Raw genomic sequence first — 21,609 nt, 5'->3', positions numbered from 1 at the left:
GGAACGACAAAGCGATACTATAAGAAGCCAGCCATATCGATAGCACACGTGTGCGGAGTGTTTGTTTATATTTTGCTGTGCACAAATTGGTCAAACTATTTTTAAAATATTTATAAAGGTGAGATAATTTAAAATTGGATTGGTAAAGCAGAATGCAGAATGAAACAAAAACTATTCGGGAACGCATATTGGACTTTGAACATAAGCTTTCCAACACATCATTTACACATGTATAAATGGTTTCAGCATGTGGGAGCCATATTTGAGCGATATGGGGGGTTCTAGTAATAGTGGCATTTTAAAACAAACATTAGAGAATATGTACATACATACATATACACAGACATATATACACAGACTATAAGTTAAGCTTATTGACTCCCCCAAAAATGGTTATGGCTAAATTTATAATATATCGCCCATACTTGGGTTTTGGATAGGCTCTTTGGCTTTCGTAACTAGCCGGGATAACTTAGTGGCCCAATTAGCCCTGTCTGTTAATCAAGGATGAAATCTAATCAACATTTGCAACAAACGGAGGACGAAGACTACTAAAAGGTTTACTAAAGCATTGAGTAAAGCATCTTTAAAAGAAAGACTTTTTCAAAACGAGAGAAATTTACAAGACTGATAAAAAATAAAACAAGAGAGAACGCTATAGTCGAGTTCCCCGACTATCTGATACCCGTTACTCAGCTAATGGAAGTGCGAAGGAGAGTCTTCAACACTGACAGTTTTTGGCGGTTTGTGGGCGTTAGAGTGGGCGTGGCAAAAAGTTTTTTGGCAAATAGATAGAAATTTACAAGTCTAATACAAAAATTAAAAAATATTAAAACATTTTTCAAGTGTGGGCGTGGCAGCTTTATGCGGTTTGTGGGCGTTAGAGTGGGCGTGGCAACATGAATCAACAAACTTGCGCTGCGTCTATTTCTCTGGAGTCCGTATGTTTAATCTCAACTTTCTAGCTTTTGTAGTTCCTAAGATCTCGACGTTCATACGGACAGACGGACGGACAGACGGACATGGCCAGATCGACTCGGCTACTGATCCTGATCAAGAATATATATACTTTCTATGGTCGGAAACGCTTCCTTCTGCCTGTTACATATTTTTCAACGAATCTAGTATACCCTTTTACTCTACGAGTAACGGGTATAAAAATATCAAAACATTTTTCAAAAGTGTGGGCGTGGCAGTCTTAGGCGGTTTGTGGGCGTGGAAGCATGAATGGACAAACTTGCGCTGCGTCTATGTCTTTGTACATGCTTAATCTCAACTTTATAGCTTTTGTAGTTTCTGAGATCTCAGCATTCATACGGACGGACAGACAGACGGACATTGCCAGATCGACTCGGCTATTGATCCTGATCAAGAATATATATACTTTATATGGTCGGAAACGCTTCCTTCTGCCTGTTACATACTTTTCAACGAATCTAGTATACCCTTTTACTCTACGAGTAACGGGTATAAATATCACGGCGGTTATACTGATCCCATTTTCGGACGAAATTTACACGACAATGACCCCAAGTTCTCGTAAAGATCTGCTTTAAGAAGAATCGGGTTGGTTTTTTGGGTTGGCTCGCACAATCCCAGGGTGCTCTTCCATAGTGTCCAAAGTGGGTGGAATAGCATTCTCAAAACAGGTGCACGGCTTTATTGGAAGGGAACATCAAATTAATAAGGTGTCTAGGATATATTATTCCTCATATTATATTGTACTTGCCCTTAGACGACACTGGACAATTTTTATTATAAATAACATGGTGAACTTAAGATTGTCCTTAAAACCGCTATTACAAGACACGTGATATGGGTTACTTTGCATTATGTTTGTATTTTTCTTTGCATAAAAAATGCCGATATAATGTTTATAAATACGTGCTTTGTTCATGATAGTAACTTAAGGTAGGTACAAGATATAAGCAGTTACAAATGAGTCTATCTCTTAATTACATGATATTCAGCAACAACTAAGGCCCTAAAAATACATAAATGTATATTCTAATATTGAAACTGAGCACTGTTAGTCGGTAGACGATTGGTTCATGCCTCATTTCAGCTCGACAATTAATACTAGGTAGAGGTAACTCCATCCCTTTTAATCCCTTTAGGGTCGACGCTTAGTTACTCGCCTCGTCTGTATCCACGTCTGATATATCTTTGAGTTTTACGTTGCCATTGCTGTTGTTTCTATCATTGTCATCTGCCGCCTTTTGGAAGTTCTCCTGAAGAGTTTTGGGATCCACGACCAGGATGGGAGTGCACCCATCCATAAGATGCTCGCTCTGGCTCTGGTACTGCTCCCGCGAGATGCTGCGCGTGAAGGAGAAACGCAACGACTTTGTCCTGGTCAGCCTTTTTTTGATGGGAGGCTTGCCCGCCACTGGAGCCACTGGCTCTGAGCTAGTGCGCTCTGAACTTTCCGGCGTGGTTGGCACGGAGCTGGACTCCAACTGGTGGTCCCGCAGTATTTCCTCAGCAAAGCACTTTATCTGGGTCCAAGCCTCCAGGATGTCCTTCTCAGTGGCGTGCTCATAGGTGACGCAGAAGCGGATCACGTAGCGGCCGTTGAATTTGGCTGGCGTCATGTGCATCTTGCCTGAGTGGTTGATCTGGGCGAGCAGCATGTGGTTGGGCTCGTCACCAGTTCTGTAGAGAAGATTGAGTCAAATATAGTCGAGTCTGAATCTTTATTTAGTTAGGAAGTATTTATTTTATTTAGTTTAAAAACTTACCGCATTCTGAAGCAAACTAGGCCAAGGTGAACGTCGTTCCGGACTTCGAATCGATCGTCCTTACGGACTAGCATCTCAAACTTCTTAGCCAACGCCATGTGATTTCGAATGTATTCCTGTAGGCCTCGAATGCCGTATGTCCGGAAGACGAACCAGAGCTTGAGCGCCCGGAATCGGCGACTCAGGGGAATGCCGTAGTGGCGGTAGTCAACTCCGGTCAAGTGCTCGTGTCGTAGGTAGAGTGGATTCACGTTGAGCGCGCTCTTGAGGTTCATCACATCCCGCACCCACAGGGCAGAGGCATCAAAGTTTGTCAGCAGAAGCTTGTTGGGATTTGTGTTAAAAGAATCGGCGTATTCGAGTCCGGCGGAAAATACCCGCATCTCGGGTAGAATGAAAGAGTTTCCCGCGTAGGCGCCGTCTACGTGCAGCCAAATGCTCGACACCTGGCGGCATACCTTTCCGATCTCCGTAATATCGTCGAAAGCGCATCCGCCGGTGGTACCCACAGTGGCCACTACAAAGAAGGGTGTCAAACCGGCGTTAACATCGTTTTGAATTGCTTGGCGCAGTAGGTCAACGCGCATGCGACCATGCTCGTCGGCATCGATGATCCGGAGCTTCACCAGGGCCATCTTGGTGGCCTTTTCCACGGAGGAGTGTGCCTCGCGGCTGGCGTAGGCGATCAGACTGGGCAGGAAAACGCTGTCGTGAACGCTGGTCTGACCCTTTAGCTCGCTGATGGCCCGTGCGCGGGCTGTGATTAGAGAGACGAGAACGCACTCTGAGGCGGATCCCTGGAGGGCACCGCCGCCTGTGCTGCCTGGAGCATCCGAAACAAAGGCCTTGGGCAAACCAAGGGCCTTGGCGTACCAGTTCATCACGATCGTCTCCAGCTCGGCAGCCGCCGGACAGCTGGCCCAGCTGAAGCCAATTGAACCAATGGCACTGCTAAGCATGTCGCCTAGGACGGAGGGAAAGGAGTTGCCCGATGGGAAGTAGGCGAAGAACTTGGGGTGGTTCCAGTGCACCACTCCCGGCATTATCTTCTGCTCGAAGTCCTCGAGCACGTCCTTGAACGGCTCCGGCGACTGGGGAGCGTCGGCTGAAAATAGAGATAAACAGGCAGTCGGGGATTAGTGGGATGGGCCTTAAATATTTCGTTTATCACCCATAAATTTGGGGGGCCAGCAAAGGAAGTATTTATGGCGGGGCTGTTGTTTTTGGCACTGAGTAGAAAGATCAACAAGTAAGTCTATACGAAAGGTGTGTGTTTGCGTATGCATAATTAATTGATTTGTTTAGTTGAACTCGGGATTGCGGCGTCCATTCGGGCGTAAATATTTAACTTAGCAAACTGCGCGGAATTCGCCTGAAATACGCCAGCAAAACCTACTCTCCAACCTGTCAGCCTCAGAGGTGGCCGGAGATCGAAGATCGGAGAGATGGCTGTCGAGTGTGCCCCAATTATGCCTTGAACCTCCCACGCACCTCGTTGCGGGGCATTTGAATCCGTGGGCTGGGGATTTTCGAATAGTTTACACTCGCACATTATTCACATGACTCTTCGGCAGCGGGCAAAACAATTAGTCAACATGATTTAACAAGTTTTTGAGAGGCATTCAGTTGCTTTGGTTTTTTCTTTGATTATTTTGCGCGAACGAAATATTTTCGGATTCATTGCTAATTTGTTTGGGCATAGTTAACAAATTAGTGTATACAATTTATCACTAGTGCTGTAATAAAACTTTTTTTGGTTTTAAATGGAATTCGACGAAAACAATCATACAAAATAGATTCGGCTAACAAAAATAATGTTTTTCTTTGGAATAATAGCTTCATAGAGTATTTAAAGTTGGGGACTTTTCTCCTGATTACGCAGGAGATTTGAGAACTATACAACGCCTGGTTTTAAAAAATTTCAAAGCGCATTTCCTTACGGCTCTTTACTTTGTATATATTTATACCCGTTACTCGTAGAGTAAAAGGGTATACTAGATTCGTTGAAAAGTATGTAACAGGCAGAAGGAAGCGTTTCCGACCATATAAAGTATATATATTCTTGATCAGGATCAATAGCCGAGTCGATCTGGCCATGTCCGTCTGTCCGTCCGTCTGTCCGTCTGTCCGTCCGTATGAACGTCGAGATCTCAGGAACTACAAAAGCTACAAAGTTGAGATTCTGCATGCAGACTCCAGAGGCATAGAAGCAGCGCAAGTTTGTCGATTCATGTTGCCACGCCCACTCTAACGCCCACAAATCGCCTAAAACTGCCACGCCCACACTTTTGAAAAATGTTTCGATATTTTTTCATTTTTGTGTTGGTCTCCTTAATTTCTATCGGTTTGCCAAAAAAATATTTGCCACGCCCACCCTAACGCCCACAAACCGCCAAAAGCTGCCACGCCCACACTTTTGAAAAATGTTTTGATATTTTTTCATTTTTGTATTAGTCTTGTAAAATTCTATCGATTTGCCAAAAAACTTTTTGCCACGCCCACTCTAACGCCCACAAACCGCAAAAACTGTGAGTGTTGTGTGTCCTGCGCACTTTCACCATCTGAGTAACGGGTATCAGATAGTCGGGGAACTCGACTATAGCGTTCTCTCTTGTATTAGTTTATGATCATTCAGTACTGGCTTGTTTGTATATAACCTGTCAAGTATGCCCCTTATTATACAAACTTGACACAAAATACCTAACAAAAATTCGTATATCTCCCAGCTTTCGTCGGGTCTTTTTTTTAACCTTTTTCTTATTGCACCTGGCAGCTTACCTGGTATCAGTTTTTTGAGGTAACCCGGATCCAAGGTGGGCGCCACATCACGCTCCTCTATGTTAGTACCGTATTGACATATATAATCAATCACTTCCTTGCCGTATTTGCGAAACTCTTCCACATCCATTTTGACCAATTTACACTTTTCCTTTAATTTGTTTAAATAATGCAGTCTATTAAGAAGTATTTTTTGGTGCTTGTATCTTTAGTGCTCGTATACGTGGGTCTAATACGATACACAATAGCTTATGTCGATCACTTTCGAATCCCGGTTATCACGCAGCGCACAGTCGTTGCAGCTCAGCTTCCTTGACGCGAATGTCTTGGCCACTGCGCTGCAATCGTTTTTATATGACAACAGACCGAACGCTCGACCGCACGATCGGCTACTCTCGGCTTCTCTCTGTGCTCGGATATATCCCCTTCTTCACCTATGAGGTGTGCTGTGCGCCACGCTCCTACTGACGTTGATTGTCTCGTGATCGGACTCAAATTACTGGCTCGGAGACTCGACTCGGACTTCGTTTGCCTGGGAAACCCGCTTTGGTCATTATGGGCACATCTCTCGTTCTGCTCTCGCGTCGGGCGGAGCATTATCTTGCTTGGCGAAAAAGCCCCTGGTGGGCAAGGGTGTGATGCTTTTAGCTTAAATATACTTTGAGTTAAATTTGAAGCGCGACTGAGTAACCAAGGGTGGTTTTTCACGAATACGTGGTCAAATTATTAATTATAATTCACTAAAGTAGTTTTCTATTAAACCTTCTGAGCATTATTGTGAAATTTACAAATAGTTATTACTTGTTACTCCTACAGTAAAAGGGTATACTAGATTCGTTAAAAAGTATGTAACAGGTAGAAGGAAACGTTTCCGTCCATATAAAGTATATATTCTTGATCAGGATCAATGGGTTACTCGATTTGGCACTGTCCGTCTGTCCTTCCGTCATTCCGTCCGTCTGACTGTCCGTCCGTATGAACGTCGAGATCTCAGGAACTATAAAAGCTAGAAGATTGCGATTAAGCATACAGTTTCTAAAGACAGACGCAACGCAAGTATGTTGACCCATGTTGCCACGCACACTCTAACGCCCAAAAACCCCACAAAACTGCCACGCTCACACTTTTGAAAAATGTTTTGCTATTTTTTCATTTTCTCTTATTAGTCTCTATCGAGACTAAGTGGGCACGCCCACTCTAAAACCGCCAAAAACTGTTAGTGGTGAAATTTCTGCATCGCACTTCCACTAGCTGAGTTACGGGTATCAGATAGTCTGGGAACTCGATTATAGCAATCTCTTTTGTATTTTTCTATTATATATTAATATGTTCGAATTATGTGTAATTTTTGAAAGCTGTGGGTTTTAGAAAATTTCCGCAATTTGCCGCAAATCCGGCACGTTCAAACAGTGTGCAAAGAGCCAGTGAAAGAGAACAAACTAGTTCCCTCTAATCTCTTGAAGAAATATCGAAAATTTTCGTGGCTTATGGCAACTAGTGGGGAACCACTTCAAGTACTATCGAAAAGTGGCAAACAAGTGTCCAAACATTGACCAAATCCGTTAGCAGAAGGTCGGATATACGAACGGCCAGCCCTCACAAAAAGCCGAACTGATGACGTAGCTGTGAAGAGCGTCCATTGTTTCATGGAATCTCCTGCTGAGTAAAATACAAAAACACTAATATCAAAATAAACAAACGTTGCCAAATGAAAATCAACGATTTGTTCAGTTTGCGAAGCGCGGGAACTTGGAAGATAATGGGTGTGGGTGGGCAGCACGAACGAATGAATGGGTTTGTTGTCAGAGTCACCATGAGTTCCCCGCAATTTGGTTGGGTGCTAATTGCTGACGAGTGATTATCTAACTTTGCCTGGTAATGATCTAACCCTAGCTATACATACTTTCCAGTCCGTATGTTTAATGGATCTCGGACCATCATCTACTCGAAAGGGTTAGACGAATAGGATACAACTGTTTATTTAAAAGTAACATGGAAAGTTTCTATTGTTATTATCGAAGGGAGTACCTTTTCATTTCTACTAAATAAATTAATTCTGTTGGGAAATAGTCCAAATCCGACCACTGTAAAGGGGCTAAACATAACTTTGAAAACCATGGCTGACTCACTCGGCGCACGCGTCGACGCCTTAAAGCGGCGCTCGGTGGGTGCAGAGTCCGATGCCAGAGATTCGGAGATCGCTGGACAGAGATCGCCTGAACACCGTGACTTGATGTATTTCTCTGCTCCTCTTTCTGGGCCTGAGCTTCGTCTGAACTTTCATTCACAGGTCCAGACACCACGGATGACGTCGTGCTTCTAAATATAATTTCGTATTCAGTTTACGCGGTCACACTTCGAAATGCTCGAGGGCCGTTGCCATCATCCAACGAATCCATCCGCCTTCTGATGCTGCTTCTGCTAAAACCCGGCTGTGTGATGGGATGTGTGTGTGGAGCGCGGCTAACGCTTTTGTTGTCTAACCATTAATTATGGCAGTTGGCACTGCCAAACACCGATCAAAATTCCAATGATGCCGTCATACAGTCAAGCACCACTAACTTCAACTACATGAAATTTGGGAAAGACCTTGGATTTTTAATGTTATTGAAAATTTCAATGATTCTATTTACTACTATTACTATGTTGTCTAAATGAGTTCAGACCGTACTACAAAAGGGAATTTATGTTGGTTTATGTAAGAAAACAAGTTATTAGGCTTAAGATATCGAACGTATTTTTAGTGGGGAAGATAGATTTAAAGAGTTCGTCTGTTTGAGAGCTACCTGTATATTTGTACGAAAATTTGCATAATATTTGGTGTTTTTATACCCTTTACTCGTAGAGTAAAAGGGTATACTAGATTCGTTGAAAAGTATGTAACAGGCAGAAGGAAGCGTTTCCGACCATATAAAGTATATATATTTTTGATCAGGATCAATAGCCGATTCGATCTGGCCATGTCCGTCTGTCCGTCCGTCTGTCCGTGTGTCCCTCCGTCTGTCCGTCCGTATGAACGTCGAGATCTCAGGAACTACAAAAGCTAGAATGTTCAGATTAAGCATACAGACTCCAAAGACATAGAAACAGCGCAAGTTTGTCGATTCATGTTGCCACGCCCACTCTAACGCCCACAAACCGCCCAAAACTGTCACGCCCACATTTTTTAAAAATGTGTTGATATTTTTTCATTTTTGTATTAGTCTTGTAAATTTCTATCGACTTGCCAAAAAACTTTTTGCCACGCCCACTTTAACGCCCACAAACCGCACAAAGCTGCCACGCCCACATTTTTGAAATATGTTTTGATATTTTTATACCCGTTACTCGTAGAGTAAAAGGGTATACTAGATTCGTTGAAAAGTATGTAACAGGCAGAAGGAAGCGATTCCGACCATATAAAGTATATATATTCTGGTTCAGGATCAATAGCCGAGTCGATCTGACCATGTCCGTCTGTCCGTCCGTCCGTATGAACGTCGAGATCTCAGGAACTATTAAAGCTAGAAAGTTGAGAATAAGCATACAGACTCCAGAGATATAGACGCAGCGCAAGTTTGTCGATTCATGTTGCCACGCCCCCTCTAACGACCACAAACCGCCCAAAACTGCCACGCCCACACTTTTGAAAAATGTTTTAATATTTTTTCATTTTTGTATTAGTCTTGTAAATTTCTATCGATTTGCCAAAAAACTTTTTGCCACGCCCACTCTAACGCCCACAAACCGTCAAAAACTGTCAGTGATGAAGACTCTTCTTCACACTTCCACTAGCTGAGTAACGGGTATCAGATAGTCGGGGAACTCGACTATAGCGTTCTCTCTTGTTTCATTTATTAATTAGTCTTGAAAATTTCTATTGATTTGCCAAAAAACTGTTTGCACGCCCACTCTAACGCCCACAAACCGCCAACAACTGTCAGTGCTGAAATTTCTCCTTCGCACTTCCACTAGCTGAGTATCGGGTCGGGGAACTCGACTATAGCGTTCTCTCTTGTTTTATTTGAAGGTGCTCGTGCTTGACAATAGCTTACTGCATATGAAGATTTCGTGCCGGGGCTCTTCTATTTTCGTGTATTTTGGATTTCGCCAAATCATTCCTTAGGCATTTCATTCATATTAGTGGGGCATACTAATTAATGGATACGGGATTTATTTATTGGTTTATTTGGTTGGAGGTGTCAAAGATTTTGACAGATGATACTTTCAATTTTATTGTTTGAGGTTATTTGGCGATTTAATTTGGTGAACCCGTTTCCAAGTTTAGATTTCGTGATTTTGGGTAAAAGAGTCTATATATTCTTTAGATAGTCTGGAAAATTTTGAAAATATGAGCCTTTGCTCACCAGTTCTCTTACATCTCTATAGCCTAACCCTATTTATCAAATATAACCATATAATTTATATTTTCATAACAACTTTTTATTTACTCGCAATTACCATGCGATTTGTTCTATGGTGAATTAATATACTTTTTAGTGCTCCATAAGCATCCCTAAGCAAATCAATCGCCGCAGGTATGTCTTCGTGCTCAGCTCCATGAATGTTTTCCAAAAGACCAATGCCAAGTCTAAACTCAAAGCAAAATCGAAGGACGACCCATTACAGGCTTATAATGAGGTCGTGCCGAGTTTGATAAAGAACTGGGAGTCTCCAGTCGTCTATCTGAAAAAACAAGGTTTTCTGCCCAGAAACTACGAGGATGCGTCAAGAATTAAGCCCAACCTGGACGCTCTGATGCAGCGAATAGAAAGGGCCAAACGGGATCACACTAAAGAGATCATTATGAAAGTAAGACCCACAGTAATGTCGAAAGTTTTACCAAGAAATCAACGGGGCTTTTTGTCCCCAACGGGCTCCATGCTCTCCAATTTGGAGCAGTTGAAAATCATTGAAGGCCAGGTAACGAAGGCCAAGTCCAAGACTAAGCCAAGTGAGCAGGAGCAACAGCTGCTGGCCATGAAGCGGCGATTGGAAGAGTTGCGGCCGGCAGCTAACAGTCAGGATCAGCTAGGATACCGTAGGCAGATCAAACTAACTCCAAGAGACAAGGATCCAGTGAAGTCGACAAAAAGCTATGATGAAATATTGCAGCGAATGATTGAAAGGACGAGCCCACACTACACAAAGAAATCCAATTTGCATTTAGAAACCCATCAATATCAATTAGCATCAGCTCCAGAAGCAAACCCAAAAAGTGTTAGTTTGCAGATGGGTGCCAAAGAAGATACATCGCTGACTTTGAACCCTATCGACTTGGATGCGTATAGAGTGCACAGTGCACCCCGAAATTTATTGGGTAAATCCGCAGTTGATCTGCCTATATCTAGAGCAGTGGAGACCCAGAAGATCATGTCAAACACAAAGGCACCTAACGTAGAATCAAAGTTGCGCGCACCCACGTATCTGAATTGGGACATGACAAAGGGGCGACTGGACCATTACTCAAGAGTGGACAAGGAGGCATATTTGAACCAGTTGGTAAGAGTGTTCGGGCAAAATATGGATTTCAAGGAGCCCACTCAAAAAGGTAATGAGCCGACTGGTTTCTAGAACCGCTGTTCGCCTTCCCACCAGCGCGCACTCATCTTCACACAATGGTTTATAATATATGAGCCCTGTCCAATGAGTCATAATCCATTTGGAATCCATGTCCATACACAGTAAATTCATATATACATTTTCATTTCCGATTTTATGCCGATCAACAATGATACTACGTCATATCAATGGCATCAGCAAGATAATTTGGATTTCATCTGTTTACCTTGCGCAAGAAAGCAAAGAAACGCAGGATATTTCTGTTTACCATTTGTTAGTACTTAAGCATATTTTTGCTTTCAATGTTGATTCAAGATAACTTTTTTTAATGGGTTGACTTGCAGTGTAAAACAGAGTATTTCTGCCGTGTAAAAACTGTAAGTTATTATTTTGAAATAATATTTATTGCAATTTATAAACAAGAAAGATGTTCGTTTGATATTTCCTTCACGGCACTTCATAGTTTCAATATTGGAATTCAGAAGAAGCCTTTTACTGTTGTCACCCACCGCATGGTAGATTGGTCTAGAATTTAACTAGGCGCCTGACTTAAGGAGCGCTAATACTGTATAATAGTGTTTCCATTAACTGAGTGAATATTATTAGTTGGGGTTATCCCGCGTGGACGATGCCTTGCGCACCGCCATGGGTGAACGTCGAGGGGATCGCTGCTCCAGTTGCTGTTGCTGGACGTTCACGTAGTCCAACTCGTTTTCCGGAGAGGGGGAGGAGCCGGCTCCGGAGTTTCGTCGCGACGAAGATGGTCGTACGTTGGTGTCCAAATGTCGGAAACTGCGAGGAACAGATTACTCGTGAAGTTAATTTATTTTGGGACTCTGCCAACATTTTAATCTTATTCAAAACATTTTATACATAAAATAGATTCCATAAAAATATTGAAATCATTAGGGTTCACATTTTGAATGAAAGATTATTGAAATGCGGTAGTTTCAAATAAGACTCACCGCAACGAGACGTTACTGCCCTTTTCCTCGTTGCTGCTGTTGAAGAGGAATGCCAGCGGCCAGGATATCCAAGAGTTGTGGTCCACCGAACTCTGGGTCCGGATAATGGGAGCACTGCCGCGGCTCACTACGGGTGAGGGCAGCTCCATGGAGAGCTTGGGGGTGCCGGCTTTGTTGATAGCCGGGTTGTAGATCTTCGGATCGCTGACCATGCGCACGAAGAAGGAGCGCTTCTGAGCCAACGTGTCCTGCTTCTTGCGGTTCATGATCTCCGACAGCTCATCGTGCTGCTCTTTCTCCAGCAACTCGTTGGCAAAGTCGACGATGATGTCCCAGGCGTAGTCAATATCTTCAGCGGTCGCATTCTGAGCCACGGCGCAGAACCTGATAATGTACCGATCTCCCACGCTGGCCGGAACCATGTGCAGCTTGCCAGACTCGTTGATTATGCTCAGCAGCTTCTCATTCAACTTGTCAGAGCCCTTGAGGCGAAAGCAGACCAGGCCCAGCTAATAGAACCAAATATTATTTATTTCGGTTCCACAAATCTGGGCGAATGATTAACCAAATAAAAAACGAAAAATCAAAATATGAAGTTATTTATAACTTCTAAAATAATGGAGTGATTTAAACAAGTTTTGGCTAGATGAATAAATTTGCATTCCAAAAAAGTCTCTATCACTCCACGTGCTGTGTTCTGTAAATTGTCTTAAATGTGCTTCAAACGCTATTTAAATCATAAATATTTGTTTTATTTTTTCAATTATATGGCAAAAATTAAGCAAGATAAAGGAAAACTAAAACGTGACTAACGCAGATCCGCTACCGAATTGATCACTTAATCAACTTGGCCACGCTTACGTTTAACGAGTTTGAACATACATACATATGTACATATGTATGCCAGTCGTTGACTCGATGAATCACTTGTGGCTGTCTTTAAATGATTTTCAATAGCATTTATGCCAAAACACTTCCATTGTCGGGGCGAAAAAGAAATCAATTTTTGCGCCAGTTTCTTTGCGGAATTTGGCGTGTACTTGCGCACGTTTGCTTCGTTTGCACGGCGGTGTGAACAAATTCACGTCTTCGTGGCCAGAGCTGAGGCCCCGACACTTGCGTTACCCACCAATCCATTTCCCAACTATTTTTGGGACTTACATACATGGGCACTCGGCCCTTGCTCCGCATAGTAGACCCACACACCCGCCCTACACATTCCGTGGGGTGTACAAAAGAGCTTTGACCTCTGAACATGATTAATTACCGAAAGAAGCCGAATCGATTGAAAATAAAACTTAAAATATATGGGAAACGAAAGCAAATGTATATCACCTTGACTTGGTTACAGATCTCGAAGCGTTTATCTTTGAGCACGAGCTCTTCGAACCGCTTGGCCAGTTTGATATGGTGACGTATGTAATGCTGCAGCCCGGAAATCCCATAAGATCGCAGCACGAACCTAAAATCATATACGTCATTGAGAGGCACACATAGAATGGATAAGGGTAAATAGTATTTTTTGCCGTGATCACAATTAGCAATAAATGTTTGTTTGGCGTTCTCATATTTTGGGGGACTCATCTCATCTGCGGAACAGATTCGGCAAACACGGGGTATCAAAACCTTTGCTTTTACAACTAAGTCGCAAGCAAATACACGAGGGACAATTTAAGTAAACAAGCCAACATACTTAAGGCCACTTCAAGCCAATACAAAAACAATTAAATTTTCGACAACAGTCAACAGACCCACACTTTGCCATCGAGTGCTTTCGGACCCCATATGCTACATACCACAGCTTCAGTGAACGAAAACGCCGACTGAGTGGAACTCCCCAATGACGGTAGTCGATGGCCGCATCCGAGTAGCCGTGCTTCAGGTACAGCGGATCCACCACCAGGGCTGAAGTCAGCCGGATGCGGTCCCGCACCCACAGCGTCGAGCAGTCAAAGTTGGTCAGCAGCCATTTGTTTGGATTGGTGTTGAACGAGTCGGCGTACTCGATGCCCTGTAAATAGGATCGGGTAAGATTGGCCGTGCCTTGGGAGAGCCACTCACCCTCAGGAGGGGCTTCAGTTCGGGGCAGATGAAGCTGTTGCCGGCGTAGGCGGCATCCACGTGCAACCAGACGCCAGGGAATCGCTGCAGCTGCTTGCCAATCTCCGGCAGATTGTCGAACGCACACGAGCCCGTGGTGCCCAGAGTGGTCGAGACGAAGAAAGGCACCAGGCCCTGCAGCTCATCCTCCTCCATGGCTTCGTAGATCGTCTGGCCGCGCAGGCTGGCGTCGTCGTCGGGCTCCAGAATGCGCAGCTTCACGAAGCAGATCATCGCCGCCTTTTCCACGCAGCTGTGGGCCTCCTTGGAGCAGTAGGCCATCAGCTTAGACAGGAGGTGACCCTCCTCCACGAACGGATGCTGGGCCTTTAGCCTCTTGAGCGCCTGTGCCCTGGCAGCCAGCATCGTGACCAGCACACATTCCGATGCGGAAGTCTGGAGCCCAAAAAGACCCACCGATAAACATTGTCAAATGACTTAATATTTTATATATAAAAACTAAGGCGCGCTTTCTTTACTTTTATAATATAATCCCCGCGGTCGTCGTCTACGAGCATAATGTTACCTGGATGACTCCCCCTCCGGTGCTGCCCTCCTTGAGGGCCAGAAAGTGGTCCGGTAGACCGATGGCCTTGCCCAGCCAGTCGAGCACAATGGTCTCCAGCTCGGTGCAAGCGGGACTGGCGGCCCAAGAAAAGCCGATGCACCCGATCCCGTCGCCCAACATGTCGCCTAGGATGGAGGGGAACGAGTTGCCCGCAGGAAAGTAGGCGTGGAAGCGTGGGTGCTGCCAATGCGTCACGCCGGGCATGATCTTGTCCTCTACGTCCCTCATAATCTGGTCCCAGTCCTCCGGCTCCTGTGGTGCCTCAGCTGTGTGAGAGGGATGGTGAGGGAGAAATTGACCTGATTTTGGGGGTATGTTTGGGGCTTACTTGGCAACAGGTGCCGCAAATATCCCGGCTCCACGCTGGGCGTGACTCGACGCTCGTTTAGCGTTTCCAGATAATTGCAGATGTACTCTACCATTTCCATTCCACGTTTTCGAAATTCGATGCTGTCCATCTTGGATGGTTTCTCCAAATCGCTTTCCTGCGTGTTTTCGAATCTTTCCGTTTTCGTTTGCGACCCACGCTTAGCTTTATTACGAAAAGTTTAAAAATTGCTCAATGACTCAGCGTAGTGGGACGGTACAAGTGAATATATTCAATTTTTTTGTGTCGGTTATTTCCAGATAATGTGTGTATACATACATACAAAGTCTTTCTTTATTTCTAGGCAAAACTTTAAAATATTTATATATAAAAGTGATTTAACACAAAACAGGAAACTAGATAAATTAAACATTTTAAAAAACATTGTTTACTGAGCTAGAACATTTTATGATTATTCACAACGAAACTATGACTTTGTTTCCATTATTTCGGAAATTTCCGACTCCTATGGCAGCTCAAAAATTTTAGAGTGGGCGTGGCAAAAAGTTTGTTGGCAAATCGATAGAAGTTTACAATACTAATAAAAAATAGCTCAAAGAAGCTGGGTCTGCAAAAATCGAATTTTTGAAATTTTAAAGGTGGAATCGTTTGACCATGTTTGACCACCAATTACTTTTTTTTGACCACGTCCAGTTTTCAAGATATGAAATTTCGAAAATTTTCGAAAATTTTCAAACTTCCAAAAGTTGACTTTTTTGAACTTTTTTTTTAAATGGCAATATCTTCGTTTGACCACCCTTTAGAATTTTGAAAAAACTTTTTGTTTCGAAAATTAGTCGTACGTTTCGTTGCTAGCAAATTGGTTCATATACATACAACCCAGAAACAAATGTATTATATAAAAAAAAACACAAAACAAATATGTGTTTGCTTTATCATATTATTATCCAACCTAATTTGGAGTTTTCATAAGCATTAAAAATATGTGTTTTCATTTTTTATTCAATTTGATTTTTTCAGTGCAGATAGCAGAACCGAAAATATGTATGTGTATGTTGGTTATAGGCAAAGACACCTCCGGTCTTTGATCGTTTCTTGGGAGTAAGAAAGAGAAAGATTTCCAAAATGATTTAAAATTAATAATTAGAACAATTTTTAGAGGTGGGAAAAAAACAATTTTTAAAGGGTGGGCAAACGAAAATATTTTTTTTTAAGAGTGGGAAAACGATAAAATCAATTTTTAAAGGGTGCTCAAACGATAAAAAGCATTTTTAAAGGATGGTCAAACGATTTTGTTTCAAAATATTTAGTTTTAAGAGGTGGGCAAACGAAAATATTTTTTTTTAAGGGTGGGCAAACGAAAAAAACAATTTTTAAAGGGTGGTCAAACGATAAAAAGCAGTTTTAAAGGATGGTCAAACGAAAAAAAAACAATTTTTAAAGGGTGGTCAAACGAAAAAAAGCATTTTTAAAGAATGGTCAAACGATTTGTTTCAAAATATTTAGTTTTAAGAGGTGGGCAAACGAAAATATTTTTTTTAAGGGTGGGCAAACGATAAAAACAATTTTTAAAGGGTGGTCAAACGATAAAAAGCATTTTTAAGGGATGGTCAAACGATTTTGTTTCAAAATATTTATTTAAAGTCAAAAAAAAAAAAAAAAAAAAAATTTTAAAGGTGGTCAAACGAAAAACAAAATGACTTTGTTTCAAAATATTTAGTTTTAAGAGGTGGGCAAACGAAAATATTTTTTTTTAAGGGTGGGCAAACGAAAAAAAACAATTTTTAAAGGGTGGTCAAACGATAAAAAGCATTTTTAAAGGGTGGTCAAACGATTTTGTTTCAAAATATTTAGTTTTGAGGTATGGAAAATGCTTAATTCCTTAAGTGTTTATATTTTCTAAGCTAAAAGTTTTTTCAAAATTCTAAAGGGTGGTCAAACGTAGTCAAACGAAGTTATTGCGATTAAAAAAAAAACATTTGAAAATATTTAGTTTTGAGGTATGGAAAATGCTTAATTCCTTAAGTGCTTATATTTTCTAAACTAAAAGTTTGTTCAAAATTCTAAAGGGTGGTCAAACGTGGTCAAACGAAGTTATTGCGATTTAAAAAAAAAAAAGTTAAAAAAAGTCAACTTTTGGAAGTTCGAAAATTTTCGAAATTTCATATCTTGAAAACTGGACGTGGTCAAAAAAAAGTAATTGGTGGTCAAACATGGTCAAACGATGGTCAAACGATTCCACCTTTCAAATTTCAAAAATTCGATTTTTGCGGACCCAGCTTCTTTGAGCTATAAAAAATGAAGAAATATCAAAACATTTTTCAAAAGTGTTGGCGGTGCAGCTTTGGACGGTTTGTGGGCGCTAGAGTGGGCGTAGCAGCATGGTTCAACAAACTTGCGCTGCGTCTATGTCTCTGGAGTCTGCATGCTGAATTTCAACTTTCTAGCTTTTGTAGTTCCTGTAGTTTTGTAGTTCGTACTGACAGACGGACGGACAGACGGACATGGCTAAATCGACTCGCCTTTTGATCCTGATCAATAATATATATAATTTATATGGTCGAAAATGCTTCATTCTGCCTGTTACATACTTTTCAAAGAATATAGTATATTCTTTTACTCTACGAGTAACGGATATAAAAACACTACAGAGAAAATGTTTTAAAAGAGTACAGGACGACATCCTCCATTTTAAAACTGTTTAAAGCTGTATTAGCTTGTAGAATTTTTGGATTCTTGTTAATAATGCGCCATCTGCATAAAATAAAGCATTTTACAAAAATATGATCAAAATGCTATTGTAAAAACTCTCGATAAATATCATTTTAAAAATTTGGATTCTGTGTAACACATCAGATTGCTTTAAGTTTATCTAATATATACATAAATGTGTAATGAAAACTTTCGAATAAAACCCATTAAAAATGTCGCCAGATTAAGTACACCATTGCTATTGATCCTAAAAATTATACGTAAACATAAACAGCCAAAATCATAAATTGAGTTTTAAAAATGCATTCCATTATGCAATTAAGTCTTATTGTTAATAGTCATTTGAGTTATTCTAAAAACTCAATTTCATAAGGGGCACTGCATGCTTAAACATCTTATTTACATGATACTTCCTTTTCGTTTGTTCAAATAGACTGAGTAATTTGTTTAAAACCCAAAACTGGAGGAACTTAATTGTTTATGCAAATTGTAAGAACAAAGAAAACTTGTTTTCTTGGACGGATTACGTATAGAGTCCGCTTTATTCAAAAATTTACTTTGCTGGCAAAAAAGAATTTATTTCATTTCCATTGCTATGTTATTTGTATATAGGACTGATTTATTTCGGCTGGAGCTATATTTGTGGCTTTTTAAGAATCCACTGATTCAGTTCTGCTTTGAAAACTTTCGATTTTTAGATTTATTTTTCCGAGATAGTGTTCTTCCCAAATTTTGCTCGACTTAATCACACGTAGTTTGCATAAACAGAATTTTTCTTTGTAATTAACCTGAGGTTCCTTAGTCACGTTTACCGATGGGCGACTTTTGTTCCGAACCCGAGACCACGAACCGATGGCCCCGACTGGCAAAACCAAACTGATCCTTGCTCTGCGGTCTGGCCAAAAGCTAAGCTCGGTCGCCGCAGCCGTGGTTACTGCTTCTCCTTCGGCTGCCTTGGCATGTCTAATGAATGCATACTTCAGTGGGCCGGAGCTGGGTTGAGGGCGATTGTGAGTGCTTGGTGCGATTGAAATGGCAAATAAATGGAATTTTTGCGACGCTTCATTCATAGCTGTGAGCAAGGGAGTGGGACTCGTCTCTGTTGTGCGTGAAGATATGTTAGGAATAGGATGGGCGAGTGGAAAATTAAATAACCACCATTGCCCATGTGAGGTTGCACGATGCGTATGCTTGATATCCATGGAAAATTGGGTTTCGAACTAAATGATTAAAATAAAACCTAATTTGCTCTTAAAGTGCAACTCCATTTCGGCATGGATGAGTTAATTCAAAGAACGTGTTGTCATAAACACCCGACAAATTACACTGACAGGACAGCTTCCCACGACTTCCCACTTGTTTTTGGCTGGGGTGCGTCGTTTTATTAATAACTTCCGCGCCAAATTGAATTATTGTTCAGTACGTACTTGATAGGAATGATGGCGATGCCAAATGACTATGACGGTGGAAATGACGACAACGATGGCCAAGCATCGGAGCAGCGGAGGCAGGAGAGTAGTAGAAGGAATTTCAACGCATTCCTCTCTGAAAATTCCAGCCCTACCCGGGCTCCTTGGATTCGTCTGCACTAGGCCATAGATATGTATGTCTGGGACACGTGGCCCCATGTACTTGCCACCATATTCCCACACAGTCATCCGAGTCCTCTCGTTTTTTTTGTTGTTGGTTGAAAGTTCATTAATAAACTTTCATTGCTGCTGTCGAAATCAGCTGCAGTGAACATCCCCGGGCATTGAATTTTGGTTCGGCCTCAGCTTCAACAAGTGGCATCATGCTTCTGCAGTCATCATCCCCCGGTGACCTCCTTACCCGTTATCTCCATCTCCATTCCCATCCCATTCCCGCCTGTCTAGTGGCCGACACCAGCAGGGCTTTATTTAATGGGAAAACGCTGGAAAAACGCTGATGCATTCGCGCTTATTTAATTGCTGCAGAAATGGTTTTTATTGACTTTTACTTGAACTCCTCTTCAAAATGAATTATGTCAAAGCGAAGACCGTCATGGTCTTACTTCCTAGGATGATGTTTTTCGCTTCAATTTATCTCCTGATTACCAATTTCGAAAACTAAGTTTCTTCAATTAAGTTTTCTAATCTATTTTTGACATTTCGCTTTTGAAACAAAAATACGAAATATGTGCTAAAATTTAAATTTATTATTTCATGTTTTTAAAATAGGAAAATAAACAATCTGATCTTCAATTCCTAATTGACTTTAAAATATATCACTTACCGCTTTTAGCCGATTTTTGAAAGTTTTCTCGAGCCACATGACGCACCTAAAAGTTGTAGGTGACATCGCTGCTTACACTACTAGCAGAATGGTTTTGCCGTTCTGTCCCTCTGGATCATAAACCAAGCAATTATTCAATTTTCACGGACTGCGATGGGGGCAATAGCTGCTGCGGACAGTTTACAACGAGTGGTTGACTGTTAAGTTGGTTCTCGAGATATTAGCCCTCCGGCGTCTTTTTTCCGCCATTATAGGTTCAAGGTTGTTGCTGAAGGGCTTCGGCAAGATTATATTTCTGAAAGAGTGAAACAATCTTGCTTGCAGATTTTGCAGAGGTCCTCAAAATGATGCACTATCGCAAGGCCGAGAATGTGGAGAAGGAGCTGAGCAAGAGCGATCTGCCATTCGAGGACTGCATGCCACAGTCCCAAAAGGATTTTTTGTGGATGCATGTGAGTACCACTAACCATTTTCAAATCCTTGTTTGTAACAATTTCTTTTTCGAAGGTGAAAGGCGGTACCAAAGTGAGCAATGTGATTGAGTTTGCTCAGGCGGCGCTAAACAAGGGCGAAAACAGATGCGTGGTGTGGAGCGGATCCGGCGGCGGAGTAGTGAAGACCATATCATGTGCCGAGGTCCTCAAACGGAGCCACCCTGTCTACCAGGTGACGCGCATGGCGTACACCAGGTGAGTTGTCAATAAGCAGCAAATTTGCAATAACTATTATAGTGTACTACATAAAGCGTGGAGGAGCACTGGAAGCCGCAAATGGAAGGCCTCGAGGAGATTATAGTCACCCGCCAAATACCCACTCTGCACATTCTCATGAGTCTGGACCAGCTGCCGGATAGTATAGACGGGTAAGCTGGAACGGGATTACAAAAGCACAAGTGCCGTAAAAGTATGTTTCGATTAGTTTACAAAAGCCAAATAGACCAACTGATTTTTGGGAGGGCGGAGGAACACAGCCACATCCACGTCCCCAGGCCCCCCATCAGCAGCCAGGAGCTGGGGCTCGGTCGAACAAACGAAACAGATCCGGGCGCAATAAACCAGCCCAACAACTCGGAAAACCAGTCGCTGAAGAGAATTTACCTGCCAGTTCGAGTCAAGGTTGAGATAAACCGGCCATGTGAAGATTCCTTTATTTACCCTTTGTAAGGATATACAAATAAAGCCTAATTTATCACAATAGACCAGCGGTATTAACGCAATTGGGGACAATGAAAGATTAGCTCTCCAAAGATAAGCGAGGTCTTTGTATCATTCTTTATTATATAACTACTTTAATTTACAGTAGATGCTCTTCGAGTAAAGACGTTTAATACCAATTTGGGTATAGCGAATAAAGTATTAATCCTTAATCCAAATGCTATCTATTTTACCTACCATCCTAGGAAGGTACCTTATCTGGAACTTCGGAATCAGTGAGTTTGTGTTAGTTCTTTGTCAAATACAAATTCAATACCTAGAAATTAAAAAATCTCCATATGTCCTAAGCCATCTATTAAATGTTTACAGTAAGTACCAATGAATAATAAGTTGAATATTTGATATTTTGAGTCAGAGACATTACACACTAATTTACAGCGTTTGAACCAAATTTCAATTGGAGCAATTA

General features: G+C 41.9%; 4 protein-coding genes across 7 annotated transcripts; 2 read left to right on the top strand and 2 right to left on the bottom strand.

Moving 5' to 3' along the window:
• Positions 1-19: 19 nt before the first annotated feature.
• On the top strand, positions 20-21,182 carry LOC122616975 (ribonuclease P protein subunit p25-like protein). Its single transcript, XM_043792593.1, has 5 exons — positions 20-118; positions 20,311-20,438; positions 20,494-20,675; positions 20,732-20,848; positions 20,905-21,182. Exons 2-5 carry the CDS (start codon positions 20,331-20,333, stop codon positions 21,104-21,106), a joined length of 609 nt encoding a protein of 202 aa, XP_043648528.1. The 5' UTR covers positions 20-118; positions 20,311-20,330; the 3' UTR covers positions 21,107-21,182.
• On the bottom strand, positions 1,731-8,179 carry LOC122616957 (aromatic-L-amino-acid decarboxylase). Of its 2 annotated transcripts, none has more exons than XM_043792557.1 (3): positions 5,520-5,670; positions 2,742-3,846; positions 1,731-2,655 (listed from the first exon to the last, which is right to left on the bottom strand). In XM_043792557.1, the coding sequence occupies exons 1-3, from the start codon at positions 5,647-5,649 to the stop codon at positions 2,127-2,129; spliced, it is 1,764 nt and encodes a 587-aa protein (XP_043648492.1). In that variant the 5' UTR covers positions 5,650-5,670; the 3' UTR covers positions 1,731-2,126. The 2 variants fall into 2 exon arrangements, with proteins under 2 accessions (XP_043648492.1, XP_043648503.1); XM_043792568.1 differs by lacking the exon at positions 5,520-5,670 and adding an exon at positions 7,649-8,179 and having other exon boundaries at positions 1,734-2,655.
• LOC122616967 lies at positions 9,842-11,432 on the top strand. Its single transcript, XM_043792580.1, has 2 exons — positions 9,842-9,977; positions 10,037-11,432. The coding sequence occupies exons 1-2, from the start codon at positions 9,850-9,852 to the stop codon at positions 11,070-11,072; spliced, it is 1,164 nt and encodes a 387-aa protein (XP_043648515.1). The 5' UTR covers positions 9,842-9,849; the 3' UTR covers positions 11,073-11,432.
• On the bottom strand, positions 11,595-19,980 carry LOC122616939 (tyrosine decarboxylase). Of its 3 annotated transcripts, XM_043792531.1 has the most exons (8): positions 18,522-19,977; positions 15,022-15,225; positions 14,652-14,959; positions 14,087-14,521; positions 13,822-14,036; positions 13,361-13,487; positions 12,026-12,534; positions 11,595-11,852 (listed from the first exon to the last, which is right to left on the bottom strand). In XM_043792531.1, exons 2-8 carry the CDS (start codon positions 15,149-15,151, stop codon positions 11,663-11,665), a joined length of 1,914 nt encoding a protein of 637 aa, XP_043648466.1. In that variant the 5' UTR covers positions 15,152-15,225; positions 18,522-19,977; the 3' UTR covers positions 11,595-11,662. The 3 variants fall into 3 exon arrangements, with proteins under 3 accessions (XP_043648466.1, XP_043648474.1, XP_043648481.1); XM_043792539.1 differs by lacking the exon at positions 18,522-19,977 and having other exon boundaries at positions 15,022-15,358; XM_043792546.1 differs by lacking the exon at positions 11,595-11,852 and having other exon boundaries at positions 12,401-12,573; positions 18,522-19,980.
• Positions 21,183-21,609: the final 427 nt, after the last annotated feature.

Source organism: Drosophila teissieri, chromosome 2L (genome assembly GCF_016746235.2).
Source record: "Drosophila teissieri strain GT53w chromosome 2L, Prin_Dtei_1.1, whole genome shotgun sequence".
Classification (NCBI taxonomy): domain Eukaryota; kingdom Metazoa; phylum Arthropoda; class Insecta; order Diptera; family Drosophilidae; genus Drosophila; species Drosophila teissieri.
This window is presented reverse-complemented; position numbering and strand designations above follow the sequence as displayed.

Bases quoted from the DNA above. Each gene is read 5' to 3' on its own strand.
- LOC122616975 (XM_043792593.1), top strand. From the start codon at position 20,331: ATGATGCACTATCGCAAGGCCGAGAATGTGGAGAAGGAGCTGAGCAAG. The intron at 20,676-20,731 runs GTGAGTTGTCAA...TACTACATAAAG, and splicing joins ACGCGCATGGCGTACACCAG to CGTGGAGGAGCACTGGAAGC. The intron at 20,849-20,904 runs GTAAGCTGGAAC...TGTTTCGATTAG, and splicing joins CTGCCGGATAGTATAGACGG to TTTACAAAAGCCAAATAGAC.
- LOC122616957 (XM_043792557.1), bottom strand. From the start codon at position 5,649: ATGGATGTGGAAGAGTTTCGCAAATACGGCAAGGAAGTGATTGATTAT. The intron at 3,847-5,519 runs GTAAGCTGCCAG...CTCTATTTTCAG, and splicing joins CCTCAAAAAACTGATACCAG to CCGACGCTCCCCAGTCGCCG. The intron at 2,656-2,741 runs GTAAGTTTTTAA...TCTTCTCTACAG, and splicing joins CTAGTTTGCTTCAGAATGCG to AACTGGTGACGAGCCCAACC.
- LOC122616967 (XM_043792580.1), top strand. From the start codon at position 9,850: ATGAGCCTTTGCTCACCAGTTCTCTTACATCTCTATAGCCTAACCCTA. The intron at 9,978-10,036 runs GTGAATTAATAT...CAATCGCCGCAG, and splicing joins ACCATGCGATTTGTTCTATG to GTATGTCTTCGTGCTCAGCT.
- LOC122616939 (XM_043792531.1), bottom strand. From the start codon at position 15,151: ATGGACAGCATCGAATTTCGAAAACGTGGAATGGAAATGGTAGAGTAC. The intron at 14,037-14,086 runs GTGAGTGGCTCT...TCCTATTTACAG, and splicing joins AACTGAAGCCCCTCCTGAGG to GGCATCGAGTACGCCGACTC. The intron at 11,853-12,025 runs GTGAGTCTTATT...TGTTCCTCGCAG, and splicing joins GGCAGTAACGTCTCGTTGCG to TTTCCGACATTTGGACACCA.